This window comes from Anarrhichthys ocellatus, unplaced genomic scaffold (genome assembly GCF_004355925.1).
Source record: "Anarrhichthys ocellatus isolate YVR2014 unplaced genomic scaffold, GSC_Weel_1.0 scaffold1, whole genome shotgun sequence".
In the NCBI taxonomy this organism is placed as follows: Eukaryota; Metazoa; Chordata; class Actinopteri; order Perciformes; family Anarhichadidae; genus Anarrhichthys; species Anarrhichthys ocellatus.
In genome coordinates, this window is record NW_022280031.1 from 3,044,033 (window position 1) to 3,062,439 (window position 18,407).

The 18,407-nt window shown below is 40.7% G+C and overlaps 1 protein-coding gene across 1 annotated transcript in view; it reads left to right on the top strand.

Moving 5' to 3' along the window:
* Positions 1 to 633: 633 nt before the first annotated feature.
* slc6a11b (solute carrier family 6 member 11b) overlaps positions 634 to 18,407 on the top strand; it is a 26,265-nt gene continuing 8,491 nt past the window's right edge. Inside the window, exons 1-10 of the mRNA XM_031854223.1 lie at positions 634 to 906; positions 1,459 to 1,686; positions 2,277 to 2,411; positions 2,510 to 2,650; positions 2,833 to 2,914; positions 5,658 to 5,790; positions 9,127 to 9,261; positions 16,929 to 17,032; positions 17,254 to 17,378; positions 18,186 to 18,298. Coding sequence (XP_031710083.1) covers positions 1,476 to 1,686; positions 2,277 to 2,411; positions 2,510 to 2,650; positions 2,833 to 2,914; positions 5,658 to 5,790; positions 9,127 to 9,261; positions 16,929 to 17,032; positions 17,254 to 17,378; positions 18,186 to 18,298 — 1,179 coding nt within the window. The 5' untranslated portion in view covers positions 634 to 906; positions 1,459 to 1,475. The remainder of the gene's footprint in view (positions 907 to 1,458; positions 1,687 to 2,276; positions 2,412 to 2,509; positions 2,651 to 2,832; positions 2,915 to 5,657; positions 5,791 to 9,126; positions 9,262 to 16,928; positions 17,033 to 17,253; positions 17,379 to 18,185; positions 18,299 to 18,407) is intronic.

Here is an 18,407-nt window from a genome sequence, read left to right on the forward strand (position 1 = left end):
AGTTCAGCTAAGTGCACAGTGCTTTACTTGCCAACCTGCAACTTGCCAGCTGACCAACCTTGCTGCCATTCATCTGCACACACCAGTTAGTTTACACAAGGCTGCAGATCTTTGTCGATTAAGTGTTTGTTATATTGTCAGAATGGACATAATTATCAGAATAAGACCCAGATTTTAAAAAAAAAGAAAAGGTTAAGCCTTTCAGATTGTATCTATAGTGTTGTCTGACTGGTTGCATGCTGCATTTTCAACTTTAAATGAATGTAGGGCTTGATATGTAGTTTACATTATGTGTACTAGGGCCTTTTTTTTAAATCAGGTTTTTGTTCCATTTTGTATGGGAGCGCCTGATTTAGTTGTGTATGCCACATCCCACCCGTGAATTTGTAGACATGATGCCTAAATAATGGGGCGGCTGTTATATAATAAGACGACTAAATATTGTTAAATATACAAAAAAACTCCAAAGCTCATGCTGAGACCTACGCCAACCTAACTTTTTTCTCGTGTTTTGCCCGTCTCTTTATGTCACCTTGCTCTCTCTCTGCCGTGGTAACGCTGATGTGAGAGCTAGATTGGTTACAAGATGGCTTTTATCCAAGTAGAGGCGCTTGAGAGTAGACCGCTTGGAGAGTGGGAGCGCAGTTGCAGGTTTTCCATTGCATGGAGCAAGATCTACCGTCACTCTGCCACGTCTGGGATCTTCCTTTATATAGACGGTAGACTCACCACCACCACTTTACTCAACGCGGATCCAGATTGTTTTCATTTTCCTCTTTTGCCCCCTCTCTCCTTTTTTTCACCCCCCTGATCAGGCTTAACCACCCTGTGTTTTGTAAAGGCAATTGTTTGTGCGCATCATCGCGGGAGCCAAAAGGAGGTTTGCCACTGTTCCATAGGAGACCGGTGAGTAAGCGACGGATTGTTTCATGTCTTTCTACTGCATGATACATTTTTTTCTTGTATTGACATATGACCTAACTTCTTACTAGGCTGCTAACTTACATTCAGTAAGTACAATAGCCTATAATGATGATTGGGTTAATTGATTTGCCCACTAACATTAACAAGAATGTACAATGTCTTTTCCACTTTTTTATTCATGATGTTGTTGTCCTTCAATTAAATGAATAGTTGATGAGGCGTCACACTTAATTCCACATTGTTCTTTTTTTATATACCACGTTGTTCTTTTTTTATATACCACGTTGTTCTTTTTTTATATAGATACATGGCTGTTTAAAGGGCCTGCATTTGCATAATAAGTGAACATTAAATGGACTTCTGTTGATTTGAACCGTCACATACATAAGTATGGACTTTTCAATGGGCATGGTTTTGAACGGATGGGACAGTCCCATTCAGATGTTGCAGGAAAGATACAAATTCCAGAGAAAGTCACTAAATCCAGTTTTCGGTTATGAGGTCACCTTTTACACTATTCTTGTGTTTGTCCAGCGGGCTGCTGGAGCGTCATGACAGCTGAGAAGAGCGGGCCCGTTATAAACGGTAAACCAGAGGATGGCAAAGACCCGGAAGGGACCAGCTCCAGCGTAGACAAAACGCAGTACAATGAGAGGGGCCACTGGAACAACAAGATTGAGTTTATCCTGTCTGTGGCTGGAGAGATCATCGGGCTGGGCAACGTCTGGAGGTTTCCTTACCTCTGCTACAAGAATGGAGGAGGTAAAGAAGTTTTCAATTAATCTGTGGACATACACCAAAGAGTCAGGTGGTTTTTGTGTTAGCAAATAGGTGGACACAAGATGAGCTCCCTTGCAGGAAGGAGGAGGCAAAACAGGTACGAATTGAAAAGGCAAGATTAGAAAAGAAACACATAAGTGAATATTACCTCTGATTAGACACATAAGTAGGATAATATATGGTCATTAAAATGTAAAAGGCAGATTCCTGAGTAAAGGAGGTAAGACAAGTTATTTTATCATGCCAAAAAGGGAGGTCAGTTTTGTTTCTATTAGCTTTGATTTTATAAAAAATGGCAAGAGAAGTATAAAAATATGATGTCCTTTATTATTCCATCCATTATGCACAATCATGTTAATGAAAGAGGTGGTTTCCCTCAATAGACACCATTAGACAACACAGTATAGATCCTCCATTTATCACATAAAAAGGTCATTTTGCAGTAGAGTGTCATCGTAGCGAGTGCTTTTATCTAAATCTTGTGAATTGCTCCTGTCGCAGTCATTTAAAGTTTTATCAGACTTTTTTATTGATTCACGCTCTATAAATATTTTTCTTTTGTGTGCCTAAAGGTGCATTCTTCGTTCCATATGTCATCTTCTTTGTGTGCTGCGGTATCCCTTTGTTTTTCCTGGAGACTGCCCTGGGTCAGTTCACCAGTGAGGGAGGTATCACCTGCTGGAGGAAAGTCTGCCCACTATTTGAGGGTGAGAAAACCCGCACTTCATATACTTTATCAAGGTGTGCTGCAATTGTTAATTTCGTTTGTGTCTCTTTTGACATCTGTGTCTCTTCGCCTTTTCAGGAATTGGTTATGCAACGCAGGTGATTGAAGCTCATCTTAACGTGTACTATGTAGTGATCCTTGCCTGGGCCATCTTCTACCTCTTCAACTGCTTCACCACCGAGTTGCCGTGGGCTAACTGCGGGCACTACTGGAATACAGGTAGGAGGAGGGAACAGTGGATAAGAGAGGAAATTATTCTTGCGTGCAAAAATAATCATGTGCATCTTTTTTGTTTCAAGAGTAAATTAAATAGAAAATACCTCCTAGGGTTTAATGTGAAATGCCATATCTAAATCTCTACCTGCAGGACGCACTAAAAAGTAATAACATTGTGTATTCAGAGAACTGTCAGGACAGCTTTGGAGAAAATGCCACCAACATTACAAACCCCAATGGAACCTCTCCAGTCATTGAGTTCTGGGAGTGAGTACATTGTTCATTACATTTTTATCATGTGTTCTGTCATGTTCATTAGCCTTTATATGAGATTGCACGCTCTGTCTCTGTGTGCAAAGTCCCATCGGAGGGCATGCTGTTAGGATGGCTTTCATCTCTGTGGGTATAAAGTATTAATGACATCACAGTTTGTATAAAAACACAAGGAGATGCAGTTCAGGCAGTCTACAGCATCTCCTTTACTGTACTATAACATTGAAAATCTGAGCTTCTGATAGCTCCAGACTTACACTGACCCCCCCTAACATTTCCACCAATAATTAGTCAGCCCTTTTCATATTTGTGTGTCAACAGGCCCTGGTAGGCCAGCTGTCTCCCAGCTAGAGCCATGTGTGTGGCAGCGGATCAGGCCTTGTCAGTGTGTAATGCTGACCACACTTCCTGTCCCACTGCCAGTGGCTATGTTTACACTGCTGGGTAAAATCGAATTAGATTTAAATAAAACAGTATATTGCAGTCGGATGGTTAAATAAAAAATGTAATATATATTTGTGCTTCTAAATCAAAATGAAGTGAGTGATGATTTGTGTAACGGGAATGAAAACATCAGATTTGAGCCATGAACATAAACCTAACCCCGGAGACCGCCATGCCCAAGGGAAATGGCCAAAAAGAGAACCACCATGTTACTGGCAAAAATAGAAACCAACCAGGCTTTGTTTGATCCATGCCAAGACAGACTGTTATGTTTTGTACTATATATACAGCATAAACAAACATCAGAGCAGTAAGTTAAACAAGCTGTATTTTGCCATCTGTATGAATGTTTACGTTGGTGCTCCAAAATCACGTTGCACAGTTTTATCATCCCATCTTTACCAAAATGAAAAGATTATCCACTGAAATAGAGTTTGATGAAAGCCTCACAAACAACTACATTATTTCGTAAATATGCGATTAATTTTGTACATATGTGCAATAATTGTACCAGTGCATCACTAAAGTATTGATATGTCTGGACAAATCATTTAGAATGAACCAAAAAAAAAGACTGGACACAAGATAATGCAGATGTCTTGAGGTCTCTTAACCAAGAGGATGCAGTACCGTGTTATTTTTTACATTTCAAAAGTTCACACATGTGAAAAGGAAAATTTGTTTCTTTGGTAAAACTAACGCAACTGAGTCTCTTTATGATGGTTATTTATGGGACCAGGTAGAAGATATCGATCTTCTGCTTGCTTATCTGTAGATTGAGCCATTCCGAACCCTCACAAATGACTAGATATTATTGTTTACCAGAGAAACTTGCACACCTACTCTGTCATAATCACACACACGTTGCCTTGTAGAAATATGCAGCACTTTGCACCCATATGAAACAGATTTATATACGATTTAGATCACACAAAAGTAATTTACACACATTATTGTTCACATCTTGCCCTCACGGCTGACCAGGGGGGCTGTGTTGGACCTAGCCTGTGGCCGGCCACCAAGAACATGTCACGATGATCAATGGCTGGTCAGGAGCTCCGGGGGTGAACTCGGTGGCAAAGATTTGGCAGCCCCGTGTAGCCCTATGGCTCTGATTCTCACTTCTCATCCACCATCAATGCTGTTGCCTGGCTTTGCTTCAACAAACAGGAAACACACTGTTGTTTCACCACCGCTGACAAGATGATGTCATAATCGCTGACAACTTGCTTGTTATATTGCACCTACACTTTTACCTTTATATTGCAGGGAAGAACATTACAGTTGTAGTAGACCTATACTATTACAGTAACACACTACAAGCTACTACTGGATTCTATTGGCTTGATGGCCCACTACTGCCGATCAGCATGCTGAAACTAGCCATTTCAAAATATACTTTATTTGTGCCAATGGGGAATTTGCTTTGGACTCGACTGTGCAGTTCTATAACAAATTAACGAATAAACGGCACAGAGCAAATGCTGACAGCTGCTCGATACTTAACAGTTAACAGATGGCAGGTGGAAAGTGACTTAAACATTTTAGGTAGAGGGCTGTATTACCTTGTAGTTGCATCCTTAACTGTCAGGTTAGCAGCAGGATGAGGGTCATGGACAGGAGGAAGTTGCAGTGTGAATCACAGACTATTTTTAAGGTAATCCAGTACTGCTGGTTATTGCCCTTGACATCGTGCTGCTCTCTGAGTCACTGACAGAAAGTGGATGTATGATTTGGTCAGGATGGCAATGTTAATGACTGAGCTACACTCATCCTGAGTGACTGGGCAAGTACATGGGGAACCAATAAAACACAATAAAGGTAATTTAGTGATCAAAGCAAATAAGAAATTGTTTTGGTTTGTTTCTCAATTCAATTACAAATCTTAGATGAGTTCTGAGGCTCAAGAAAAAACACGTCATTGCATGTTATATTTGTCAGCTAGTACAGTATGCCAACTGGGGTGATGGACAATGTTTTGGTTTTGAGGAGTAGACAAACTGTGTGGGATAGAATAATGCATGAACTGAACTATAAACTATGGTTATCAAGAAAAAATTACATTATTATTTATATTGAGCAGCCTCAAGCATATATTTATTTTTCATCATCCGTCCTCTGTGTTCTAAGTTAAGTTGCACAATTTGCAATTAATACCTGAAGACTGACCGAAGTTCTATTTTCTATACATCCACATCTAATTTTTCAGAAAGTGTTTAAAGAGACTTATACCTATGCCACACAAGAGTATTAACTAAATTGTAAATTACCTCTGCTCTCTGTGCCAAATCAGACGCAGAGTACTGAAGATTTCAGATGGTATTGAGCACATGGGGGGAATGCGTTGGGAGCTCGCCATGTGCCTGGCCCTGGCCTGGTTCATCTGCTACTTCTGTATCTGGAAGGGACCCAAGTCAACTGGCAAGGTGAGACTGAGTAATGCATGTTTACTGTTATGTGTGAGTATGTGGAAGTCTATGCGGTTTAACTGCAAGCACCACATATACGTATTGCATGATGTTTTCACACGCTAAACAGGAGGACATATTTGTGTAACGCTGTTATCACATCGTTCAACTCATGATGGAGAAATATTTATATATATGTGCAGGAATATGTGTGCATGCTACTTTGCCATTTTTTATTCACTTAGCAGTTTTCATTTTCATCCTAAACACTGAAACAGCCACAAGATAAAGCACCTTCCTTTTTTGTCCTCAAAACAACACCATCACAAGAGGCCACATGCATCGATTCATCCATCCATTTTCTATTCGTTTATCCGGGGTCGGGTCGCCGGGGCAGCAGGTTTAGGAGGGTATTCCAGATGTCGCTCTCCCCAGCAATGCTTCACTACTCTTCCTGGGGGACCCTGAGGTGTTCCCAGGCCAGACGAGATATACAATCCCTCCAGCGTGTTCTGGATCTATTCCGGCGCCTCTTACCAGTTGGACTATGAAGGGAGGCTTCCTGATTAGATGCCCAAACCACCTCAGCTGGCCCCATTCGACGCAAAGGAGCAGCGGCTCTACTCCGAGTTCCCTCCGAATGTCTGAGCTCCTCACCGTATCTCTTAAGGCTGCACCAGCCACCATACGAAGGAAGCTTATTTCCGCAATGTCATTCATTCATTGTCATGACCACATGTGAAGGTCAGAACGTAGATGGGCTGGTAAATCGAGGGTTTCACCACAAGGTCCGGTACAGCGGCCACAGCACTTCTGACACCCTGCACCGAACCACCTGTCCATCTCCCGCTCCATTTTACACTCACCCTCAATCAAGACCCCAAGATACTTGAATTCCCTCGCTTGGGGCAGTGAGTCACTCCCAACCCAGAGGGTGCAATCCATCTTTTTCCAGCAGAGAACCATGGCCTCAGACTTGGATTTACTGACTCTTATCCCGACCTCTTCACACTTGGCTGCAAAGTGCCCCTAGTGCGTACAGAAGGTCATGTTTTAAAGGAGCCAACAGAACCACATCATCTGCAAAGAGAACAGATGCAATTCTGAGGTCACCAAACCAGACTCTCTCCTCGCCCCTGCTGTACCTTGAAATCCTGTCCATGAAAATCACAAACAGGATTGGTGACAAGGGACAACCCGGGTGGAGGCTAACACCTACTGGAAACGTGTTTAACTTTGTGCAGAGTGTACGGACACAGCTCTAACTTTGGTTGTACAAGGTTTGGTTATATATGCATCCCCCCTCTAAATAAAAGACAAAAGATGTGTCTACACCATCTATTCCTACCCTTCCTCCCATCATCCATTTTAATGTCCTTTGAGTCTCTTTTAGCAGCTTTGAGGAGGATAGTGAAGATGCTGCACCTTGCTTTGGATGCTCAGCTCGACTAAAGAAACGCCTCTCAGATTCAATGAGCCAGAATGAGTAGAGAGTAAGAGATGGAGGGAAAAAAGAGAGGGAAGAAAGAGAGTAAAGAGAAAAGAAGAGAGGTGTGTGAGAAAAAATGAATGGGTTCACATTCTACATGACGGGGGGTGGGGGAAACAACCAAGCGGCAATGCCTATATCTCCCTGAAGTGTCTTTTGTCTGGCTGTGAAGTAAGAGGGTAGAAGGCTTCTTCATGGCTGGGCTTTAGCAGCCGGTCCAAGATTGATTTCTGTATTCACTGGAGGAAAGGAGAACGTTCATGAGGGGCATGCAGAGTATACCCTCAGCCTCTGCCTCTGCTGCCTCTCTCTCTCTCTCTCTCTCTCTCCTGCTATGAGAAATAAACCACAGCCACCCATTGCAAGAGAGAGAAGTGCTTTCTTCTCCACAGACCCTACAGCCCATTCAGTTCCGACTCTGCTAAGCTGTTTGCTTTTGTTGGCTGTGTTTGCCAGCCATTCTCGCATTTAAGCCCTCCTGTTAGATTTACGGCGAGGCAGGGGCAAGTTTGACCAGTAAATTTGTGGTGGCTTTAATGTTTACCCGTGGTGAGCTGGATGGAGCTTGTGGAGCACCAAAAGTGCATGCAGAGATTGAATATTTTCCTTTTCATTGCCAGAGAGATGGAGAGAAAGAGGGCAAGAAGGTTTAGGATGCGTGATCATTTTATTTGACAAATTAAAGGAGAGATTTTCTAGGCAGGAGACAACTTTTCCCACACTTTCCCCATTGGCCACGCTAGGATTAACAAAGTTTAGTGCGGACAGCCTCATTAAGTCTTGTGCATCCTTACAGCTCAAGCACTACCTTGGTTAGGAATTGATTTATTTCTAAACTTTTGATTTAGGTTTTTAAGATGAAGGATATTAAGGATATTCAGTAAAGCCGAATGTTATCCATTTCTGAGTGGTGGAGGGCAGAATAAAGATTTAAGTGGCATTTCACATAGGTCACATTTGTCCCCACACTGTAAGAGCAAGCTGAACTTATCTGAAAGTTGTATTAAGAAGTTCAATATATCAAATGCTTCAAATCCAAATGCTGCTTGCAGTTATAATGTGACCAGGGTTGTACAGTTAATTGGAGTGTGCATGCGTTCATGGGTGTGTGTGTTTAGGCCCGTATGTGTGAATGATCTACTTTATCTTTGTCTGTAGTATGTGCACACTCATTTCAGTGTTGTGAATGAAGTAGAGTGTGTGTGTGCACTCATGCACTTCTCTACGTGCTTCAAAGAAAAGCACATTTTCCCACACTGCCAGCATCACTCCTCTGGGCTTCTCCTGTTTAAGAGATGGGGCCAGAGGAGCCTTCTTTTCTTTTCAGTCTCCTGGCCTGGCTCTGTTCTGTCCTGTTCTACACTCAATTGGACTTTGACTGGATGCCAGCAAGCCAGAGGATGTATGCGGCCCGCCTCTGCCTTCCAAGAGGCCAGGGTCTTTGTTCAAGAGATTTCTAAGAGTCTTGAGCTGTTCAGCACAATTCTGCAAAACCTGAATAATTCAATAAAAAAGGGAGTGTTGGTTTAATGGTTAGCTACTGTACTGCACTGAATGCACTGTAGTGGAGTTAACGTGAGTGCAGTTGTTGTACTGTACATACTGTATTCAAAGTATATGTATATGCGGGACTAATAATCCTTTATTAGTCCCGCAGAATTTCCCCACTGCGGGACTAATAAAGGATTATCTTATTTTACCTTATATAGTTGTGAAACATGGCCATGCTGGTTAGAGCCCAACATTATTAAGCTGTGAATACTGTTGGAAGGTGTTTTGCTTTGCACTGCTTCACTTTGAGTTCTGACAGTGTCAGAACTCTGTATATAAATGAATATTCCAAATCTGCATATTTATACTTGCAGGTTGTGTATGTGACAGCTACATTTCCTTATGTCATGTTGTTGGTCCTGCTGATCAGAGGAGTGACTCTGCCAGGCGCATACGAAGGAATCAAGTTCTACCTCTACCCGGACATTTCACGACTCTCTGACCCTCAGGTAGGCTTATTTCCAATTGCTCTCATCTATGGCAAACAGGTTACGAATCTGCCTCTTTCAAAAAAGTTAAATGTTTAAAATGTAACCTCAGACTTTCCCACACATTGCAGCTATAAAGAAAATGGAGTTGTAACACTTATTAGCTGCAGGTGGCACATTTGTCAAGGTTGTAGAAGCTATTGGTGTCCTTGCCTGTAGATGGCATATCATTTCTACAAATACAACTGTCAGTGGTGGGGAAAAAATCGATACCGCATAGTGTTTTACATGGCAATATTGTATCGGTACACAAACACCAAGTATAGATATTTTATTGTATAAACTATTAATATTGCAATTAAGGATGTCGGGATTAACCAATTTTGCCATAACTGCGGTTATATAAGTCACGTCAAGTTGAAGAAGCTACGATATCTATGGTGTCCTGATTCCTGCATAGAGGTTTGTTTGTGTGCAGTGAAATCTCCTCTTTCGAGAATGCACCAGTTACTTTTGTGTGTTTGACAGTTGTGCCACTCACCTGAAGCGTTGCTGTAAGCATTTCAGAGGGGAACCAACACCCCACTGCGGGACTAATAAAGGATTATCTTATTTTATCTTATCTTAAGTAAATTTTAACGTCATCATGATATGTTCAAATGTAATCTTGTAAAATATAGTTTTTGGTGAGAAAGTTGAATGAATACAGTTGTTTGAAGGAGACGTTTTCACAGCAACATAAATAGAGATTAGAGAGTGAATTTGACCTGTTTATCATCCTAACACTAGCTCTAAGCAGCATATAATACATAATAAAAATGAATCATTTTAGGATTTTTTCATCACCACTATAGATGACTTCAACGAACTAAAAGGAAATAGTTGATGATGATAATAAACATTTTGGTTCATTGGCTCAATACTCAGCATATCCCAAAATCGCAATAATATTGTATTGTGATAATATCGTATCGTAGGGCCTCTGTTGATTCCCACCCCTTACAGATACACTGTGGCTGCAATTACTTTTCTTGCTGCTGGTGGCACAAGTTGGAACTGCAAGTCCAGAAAACCCAAGTCCTGTTGTTTTTCTGCATAAAATAGCCAAACAACCAAATGGCACCTCTCTTGTGGCAAAAGTCTGAAACAAAGGCAACTGTTCCATATAGTTATAAACATTTGGCTTTGTTTAAACTCCCCTCTCTACTGGCACTGATACTACTGTGGCTCACAGTACTATACAGCCAAGATTATCATAGCAGTGCTGACACTTCCTGCTGGTGATGAGATGATCAACGGTCAAGTAAATAGTGAGATTTGAGAGCCTGGAGGAGTTGACAGTTCAAAATTTGAGGCTAATAGAGGTGGTGCATCGACATATAACTCAAACACACACACAGAGCAGACTCCTTGACCTCGTCTGGAAAAGGACGACTGCTCGGGTCGCTAAGCAACAGTGCACAAGAAAATGTCAGTGGATGGGGTGTCATGACAACATGAATCGATATGGATGTAGAGTTTGGGCGGGAAAGACGGATGGATGGATGGATGGTTAGATGGATAGATGGATGGATGGATGGATGGATGGATAGATGGATGGATGGTTGGATGGATTGATGGATGGATGAATGAATGGATGGATGGATAGATGGATAGATGGATAGATGGATGGATGGATAGCTGGATAGATGGATGGATGGATAGATGGACTGATGGAAAGACATGACTTCAGAATTGACCTCTCATTGAACCCCTTCCTCAAGCAGCGATGGTACAATCACAGATTAACTACTGTTATGTGGTTTAGCAGACCTGTCAAGCTTTGGATTTCTCTGCATGTTGAAGTGATGTGCATTGTAACAAGAGCAATATCTGAGATTTAACACAAGAGCAAAACTGTAAGGAAGGGACTACACGGTGTGTTTACTGGCTGTAATGTAAAGAGCAATCGTTAGCATGTGCGGCTTACTCTTGCACCTGCAGTAGTAATCTATCGTTATCTCCGAGGCAAAAGAGGGTATTATTAAGTTTGCCTGGGACATACAGCTTTAACCTCGGCCTCGGTGTAAGTAGCACTCGAGTGCACACTTAAAGGAGTCAGCTGGAAGCATAAAAAAGTCAGGTGGAGACTGTGTTTTTAATTCATGGAGCTGATATAGCCAACTAGGTGCAGCTGATAAAAATATATTGACCACAGTTGTTCTTTCAACAGGCAAAATAAATTAAAACTATGATTAAAATTGTTTTTTAAATACGATATAATTGGACTGAATGGTCAGGTTATATCATATTATACAGATTATATCATATTTAATCACTTCCTCCTGTTCAGACTCCAATCCTGTCTGAACACCTGTTTTAAACTCTAAATGACAACAGCCGGTCCATGGTGTGAGACGCTCTGGATGTGATAACAAGGACACATTATTGCCTCTAAAATGATGAGAAATTGAGTCGGTATGTAACTGTACAGACAGACAAGCAAGACTGGGCAAAGCAGCTCCTTGTGGTGAGAAAAGGTGTTAAGAACATACAGTATCAAGCCACGATCCCAGCTTGGATGATATAATGCATTATATAAAGACTAAAACATTAACTCTTGATAAACTGCCTGTTACCGTTACCAGTTATACTTCATTTTTATATCCAAAAAAGTAAGCCTCTAACATGATGTTTGATTTTTTTTTCCAATTGTTGTTCAGTGAGATGATTGTTGCATCTGGAAATTCAGTTAAGTTAAAGAGAGAGAGAGAGAGAGAGAGAGAGAGAGAGAGAGAGAGAGAGAGAGAGAGAGAGAGAGAGAGAGAGAGAGAGAGAGAGAGAGAGAGAGAGAGAGAGAGAGAGAGAGAGAGAGAGAGAGAGAGAGAGAGAGAGAGAGAGAGAGAGAGAGAGAGAGAGACAGTGATACAGATAGATGGTGAAGGAGTGAGACAAAATGGATCGACAAACAAAGACACAAACTGAGGCAAAGTGAAGGAGGGTGATAAAGAAGTGCTGCTGTTTGGCAGAGGAAGACATTACTTCTGACACCGATGTTAAATTAGCTTCCTAAGGGACAATCAGGGCTCTGTTCTGTCCACCAGGCTGTGTGCAGTGTGTGTGGCTGTGTGTCACCTGCTCTTTTTACACCCCTGAACTTCATCATGCTCCCCCTGCACTGTGCATCACTCCTCCTCTCTGCACTTCACACACTCCTTTCTTCCCTCCCTCCTTCCGTGTTATCTTTCCATGTGCTATAACCAAATCTTTGTTGCTATTTGTGTCTTTGCAGCCTCTTACTATTCAAACCTACCATCTAACTTCCATTCCCCTCCTTATTTCCAGCATCAGAACATGTTCTTCCCTTAATATACAAAAACAGCAAGGCCCAGCATGTTATTGTGTGTGTGGTACCCTTCTTTATCGAAATAGATGGACAACACAGACATCAGCCAGACAGTAATATGTGATAAGTCTACTCAGTGGATGTGTTAAAGGCTCACATGTTCAGGTAGTCCCTTCAGGGTTTATTGTTAAATTCAAAACTTTAACCTGCAATAGCTCATGTTTTGCCACTTGAGCTGTAGGGGACTTATTATCACCTCATAAAGTTGATATGATAAAAGTATTACACATCCAGCAGCTAGCTGAAGATGTCATCTCTAATGTTAGATGCTGAGCAGGTAACGTAAAGTGGAAGTTTTAGAGCTTTGTAGCCGAAAGAGCTTCAAAACAATGTTTTGAAGCAGTGATTTTAAATCACTTCATCACGCTTCTGTGTTGTTTAGTTGCATGGAGTGTATTTTTGCATATGTTTTTTTCAACTATTCAGAAACTCATTTTCAAATTGATTTTATTGAGATGAGTTTACATTTAATTTAAATAAACAACCTTAATGCACTACAGTCTGCTACATTTTATCTTTGCAGTATTGTTTTATTTTTTTTAAGAACCATGTATTTTTCAGTGAATCTAAAGCATTTTATACAGTATTAATAGTAATAGTAATAGTTGTAGAAAACCCAACAGCATGTCGACGACTATTACATGACAGCATCAACATGCACATTTTTAAAATGATAACTTAGGTAACCAGTTCAATTTGATCTGTTCCCTGATCTCACATCTAATTCTGTAATGGGTGGAAAACTGATGAGTTTTGCTTTTTGTTACTTTACTGGGATGTTTGACATTCTCTATGCAGAATGATGCACAGTAGAGTTCGACACTACAAGACCGTTGACACTAAAGAAGTTTCTTTCTTCACCCTAAATCTACATTTAAGACATATACATACGAGTAATGAAGTAAGAGAACAAAACATTTGACTGTTTATCAGAAGCTAAGAACGTCCCTCATTGACTCATTGCTGCTTGCACCATCTGTACAATATAATATAACGTGATGATTATTTGATACAGATAACATTATGTTCATTGTATGGGTCCAAGGTAAAGTGGCGAGTGAAATCTAAGTGATTTATTTCAGCCAAATATCTTGCTGCAGTTCACATAACAGTATTGCCTACTGTATGGATCTCAATTATACAAAGAGTGCGACGTCAGGAGTACCAAGAGTGGTACATTTACATTACAAGAAGACTATCTTACAGCCAATGTTATCCAGCTTTCACAAAGTAGAAAAGTTCGGTGGAGCCAGAGTCTCAACACGACCAAACACAAGCCGGCCAAATTAGGCACAACATCAACAAGTGATTCTCTCTGCGCCTGGACCTCTAAGGTTTTCCTGCGCTGTGCGGCCATCAGCTGAGGGTGAACTAAAGGGAACATTAATGAACATTAGGAGAGAAAGGCCTGTTCTACCACAGGAACAGTCCTGTGTTTGTGAGGTCACAGAAGTTACCGTGGTTACTCTCAGGAGGGAGGGAAGACCGTGCGTTTGTTAATTGTTTTGGTGGGGAAATGAGATTAGTGGCTGAATGGTGATGTGAGAGAGTTTTCAAAGAGCCATGCTGCATTAAGTGTGAATTCGCTTGCACACCGTGCTATCCTGTGGGTTCTAGGGTCATGTGCTGAACTACAAACTAGTTTAATAATAATGCATATTTGACTAATTCACTGTCTCAGCGAAGACTCTTGCATGTGTATATCCCCATGCAGCCTGTAAATCAAAAAAACTTTGACCCATGTCCACATTATACCTATAATTGGCCGGGATAAAGAAGGTGATAAAGGTCTTGCATTACACTTCATCTTTACTTATCATCAAACATTTACTGGCAATTCTGAATTGTTTTGCTTTGAAACAGGGACCTAACTAGGATGTTTTCCTTCAACCCAGTGTGTACTGGACTACGCCGCGACCCTAAAGAAGATTAATAAATTATCTTTATCTCTTTATCCCTTATATAGGAATTTACTCAGGGACATCTTAGTGTAGCAGCTGATTACGGAACAACAATCATCATACCTAAATGATTAAATAGGTTGTTTGTCAGCGGCAAAGTCACAATGCTTCGAGGTTTTGTGAGGTACAACATTGTCAAGGTCCTTACAACTTTGGTGCCTAGAGACGACAGTCATTATTTACATAACCACAAAAATGTGCTTGTCAGGAATATATGAGCAACCAATTCTTTTGCTTTTCTTTTGAGGATAGTGTCTTACAGACGTCACAATTACAACAAGATTTAAAGTCTACAGCAGGGCTGCCCATAGCGGGGCCCGCGGGCCAAAGTTGGTCCTCCATGAGGTTAGATTTGGCCCTCCAGATGTTTCTAGTGAAAAACTTTTCATATTTAATAAAAAAAATATGTAATATAAATATCTGTTAATGCTTTTTTAATTTTGTGGCGAGGTAAATATGGTCTATGGGCTCTAATATGTAGGATCCCTAATGAATTATTATTATTATCTTTATGATCTGAGAACAGTGAGCAGAGTGACACTTTTCCCAGGAAATCAGTTTGGCTGGAATGATTAAAGAAAACAATGGAGAAGTGGAGAGAGTGGCACATGGACTCGGGGTATTTCAAACAAAGACTTCTTTTTTTCAGACGTGAATTATGTCTTATTCGCAAGCAATCTGTTGCTGTACTGAAGAAGTGCAATATCCATCATCACTGCGACATAAAACATGCACCAAGCTGATGCGTTTTTTTGCTAAAGACCAGCGAACTGCTATAGCTAAACTTTGCACACAACAAGGCACTCTCCTCTGCTCTCCCAAATTAGTCTGTCACAGAAAACACTAACACACCACATTGAAGATATGTCTCAGGACATATTAGTGCAGAATTTGTTTCCTTTTCAATAGCTTGGGGTGAGAGCAGTGATAATTTACATTCAGTGCAGCTTTTGGTGTTTTTGCGAGTGAAAAGATAAACAGAACACAAGAACTGGCTTCTATCAAGACACTGCGGCACCTTGAAAGGGAAAGATTTGTTGTTTGGAGATTGCTTGAAAAGAAAGCTGTAGGCTGGGAGAAAGCGACTGGGATTAAAATGGCAATGTGTTATTTAACCCTGTAAAAGCTAAAAAAATATCCAATTAAGGGATCTTGGGATCCTATTGCCACTTTGCATTTGAACATCTTTGCTTTTTATCCGTGGCCCACCATCAAGATTCAGTTTTGGCCCTCCAAGGGAAAAAGTTTGTGCCCCCCTGGTCTACGGCTATAGTGGCTCTGTGAGGCTGTACTTAAGTGCAGTGTTGCTTTGAGTTAAATGCTCACAATGAAAATGACAACATTTGCAAGTTGCATAGGTATAATATTTACTATGTTCACCATCTTAAGCTTCATTTATGCTTTCCATACAGAAATGAGCTGAAGCAGAATCATAACTATGAAACGTTTAGTTCTTTTACACTCCATGCAGTTTTCTCCTCGTGGCAAACCGATATTCTCTCAAACTGTAGGGGGCGGTGTATCGTAAAACTCACGTCTTCTGTATTCTTTCATCCTTGCAAAAGCAACAAGCATAAATCAAGCTTCAATTTTGCGTGTTACTTTTTCAATGCTTTGCCCACAACAGGCAAATTCCATTGTGATAAAATATTGAATGTTTAATTAAACCCTTAATTATACTCTAGCTGTCCGCCGCTAATCCCCACCAAACAGTCGAAAGGACCAGAGTTGGTGTAGCGAAATATGAATATTTAGGCACCGGAAGACTTTGTATCTACTTTTAGGATGTTAATCCATGATTTATGCTGCTCCACTGTGTGCCTCTTAGAGGGCAAAGAAATAGATTGAGCTGAGCCATAATTTCATTACAAAGCCACTGAGATGATGAAAATCAGGTAGATGAGGAGTAACAAAAGAAATATGGGGTTTCATTACAGCAGATAAGTCACCTCTTGACATTTCATGGTAATCTCTTTTGAATGGGAAAGCCTGTTCTACTTTTTGTAATTCTGTGATTTAATTAATCAAAACAATCTCACAAAAATGTATATTGTCAGTGACAATATGCTGAGAAGCATAGATGAAATGGAAATGTAACCCTTAACTGCAAAGCATGACAAATGATCAGATGCCTCAAACTTTGATTTGTATCTGAATATATTTTAGAAGAATGGTGTTCACCCTTCCCCTCCAGGACAGTTAGAGACGATATGCTAAAGAGGATTATCGTTGTTCTCTCTGCTGGAAAAACTATTTATTCATACTTTCTGTTTGTTATTCTTTACAATGATTTGTTGTTGACCTGTTTCTGTACTGTTTGTTTATTCCCACTTTTCCTTCAGGTGTGGGTGGATGCTGGAACCCAAATCTTCTTCTCCTATGCCATCTGCTTGGGCTGCCTCACTGCTCTGGGAAGTTACAATTCCTACAACAATAACTGCTACCGGTAAGACCAGAATACAGGTAAAGCCCCACTTTTAAAAGGTGATTGATAAGAATGAATGCATTGCCACATACTATATCGTTTCAGTTTCCATTCATCACACAGTAGTTCCGTGCATGAGAATATATAAGGCAGTAAGTCTGCGTTGCCTTTATTATAAGGTCCGGGCACAGCTCTTACAGTAAGTGTGATCTCCTTCTCTGTCTGTCTGTCTTGCTCCTCAGGGACTGCCTCATGTTGTGTTGTCTGAACAGCGGCACCAGCTTTGTAGCAGGTTTTGCTATCTTTTCTGTGCTGGGCTTCATGGCCTACGAACAAAATGTTCCTATCGAGGCTGTTGCAGAATCCGGTGAGAGAATAACAATCATATTTCTTAATCAAAAGTATCAAGTCCAAGACTGTAGAACAGACTGCAGACTGGAGAGAGCCTGTCTGAATCATTGTATTGTGGAAAAATGGACAAACATAACCAGTTATATAATGCCACACTCTTCATCTAAGCTCTTAGACTATCGTAGTATGATTTATTCAAGTCAGTATGAATGATTTAGTGAATGTGACAGAGCGAGAGAGTTGAAATATTTGTCTCAGAGCATGGTGAGGACAAAGTTACATTTTTCAAATAACGTGTGGGTCTCTCACAAAATGTAGGTGTTAAATAACGCAGTGGCATTCCACCTCTTATTTTGAATCAGTTTTACAACTGTATCTCATCTCATCTCGTTCATTTCCCCCAAGATCAGGCATTGTGCCACTTTGTGCACTTACAGTATATTTATACGTCTATCTGCCTTTAGTTTGTAGACAGCGTTTTGTTGAGAGAGCTATTCAAACCACTTTGCCAAGTGGAGGTTTACTAGCATCTGCATTGATTTTTGACAATAAAGCCTAAAGCCTTATGTGGACCCCTAGGAAAATAGTGTTAAACTTAAGGCACTGTCAAATAGACAGCTATAAGTCCAAAGATCAACTGATTTTATTAAATATTAAAAGAAATGCCAGCGAAGGTTAAATAGGGTGTAACTGAAAAGCGAAAGATTTATGGACCAATCTATGATTATTGCTATTAGGCCATCAGACTCCAGTCTTGAAATTCTCACCTGTTCTAATATGACTACTGTTATGGGCTTTTTTTTGTGTTTTTTTTGTGGTACAGGTCCTGGTCTTGCATTCATTGCATACCCAAAGGCTGTTACTATGATGCCACTATCTCCACTTTGGGCCATTCTCTTCTTTTTGATGCTCATCTTCCTCGGTCTGGACAGTCAGGTGAGGAACACTGGTGTCACAATACTGAGAATATAGAGAATCTTTAACTTTTTAATAAAATTCAAAGGTTGCTAAAGGTTGCTAAAAAAGGGGGGGGGGGGGGGGGGGG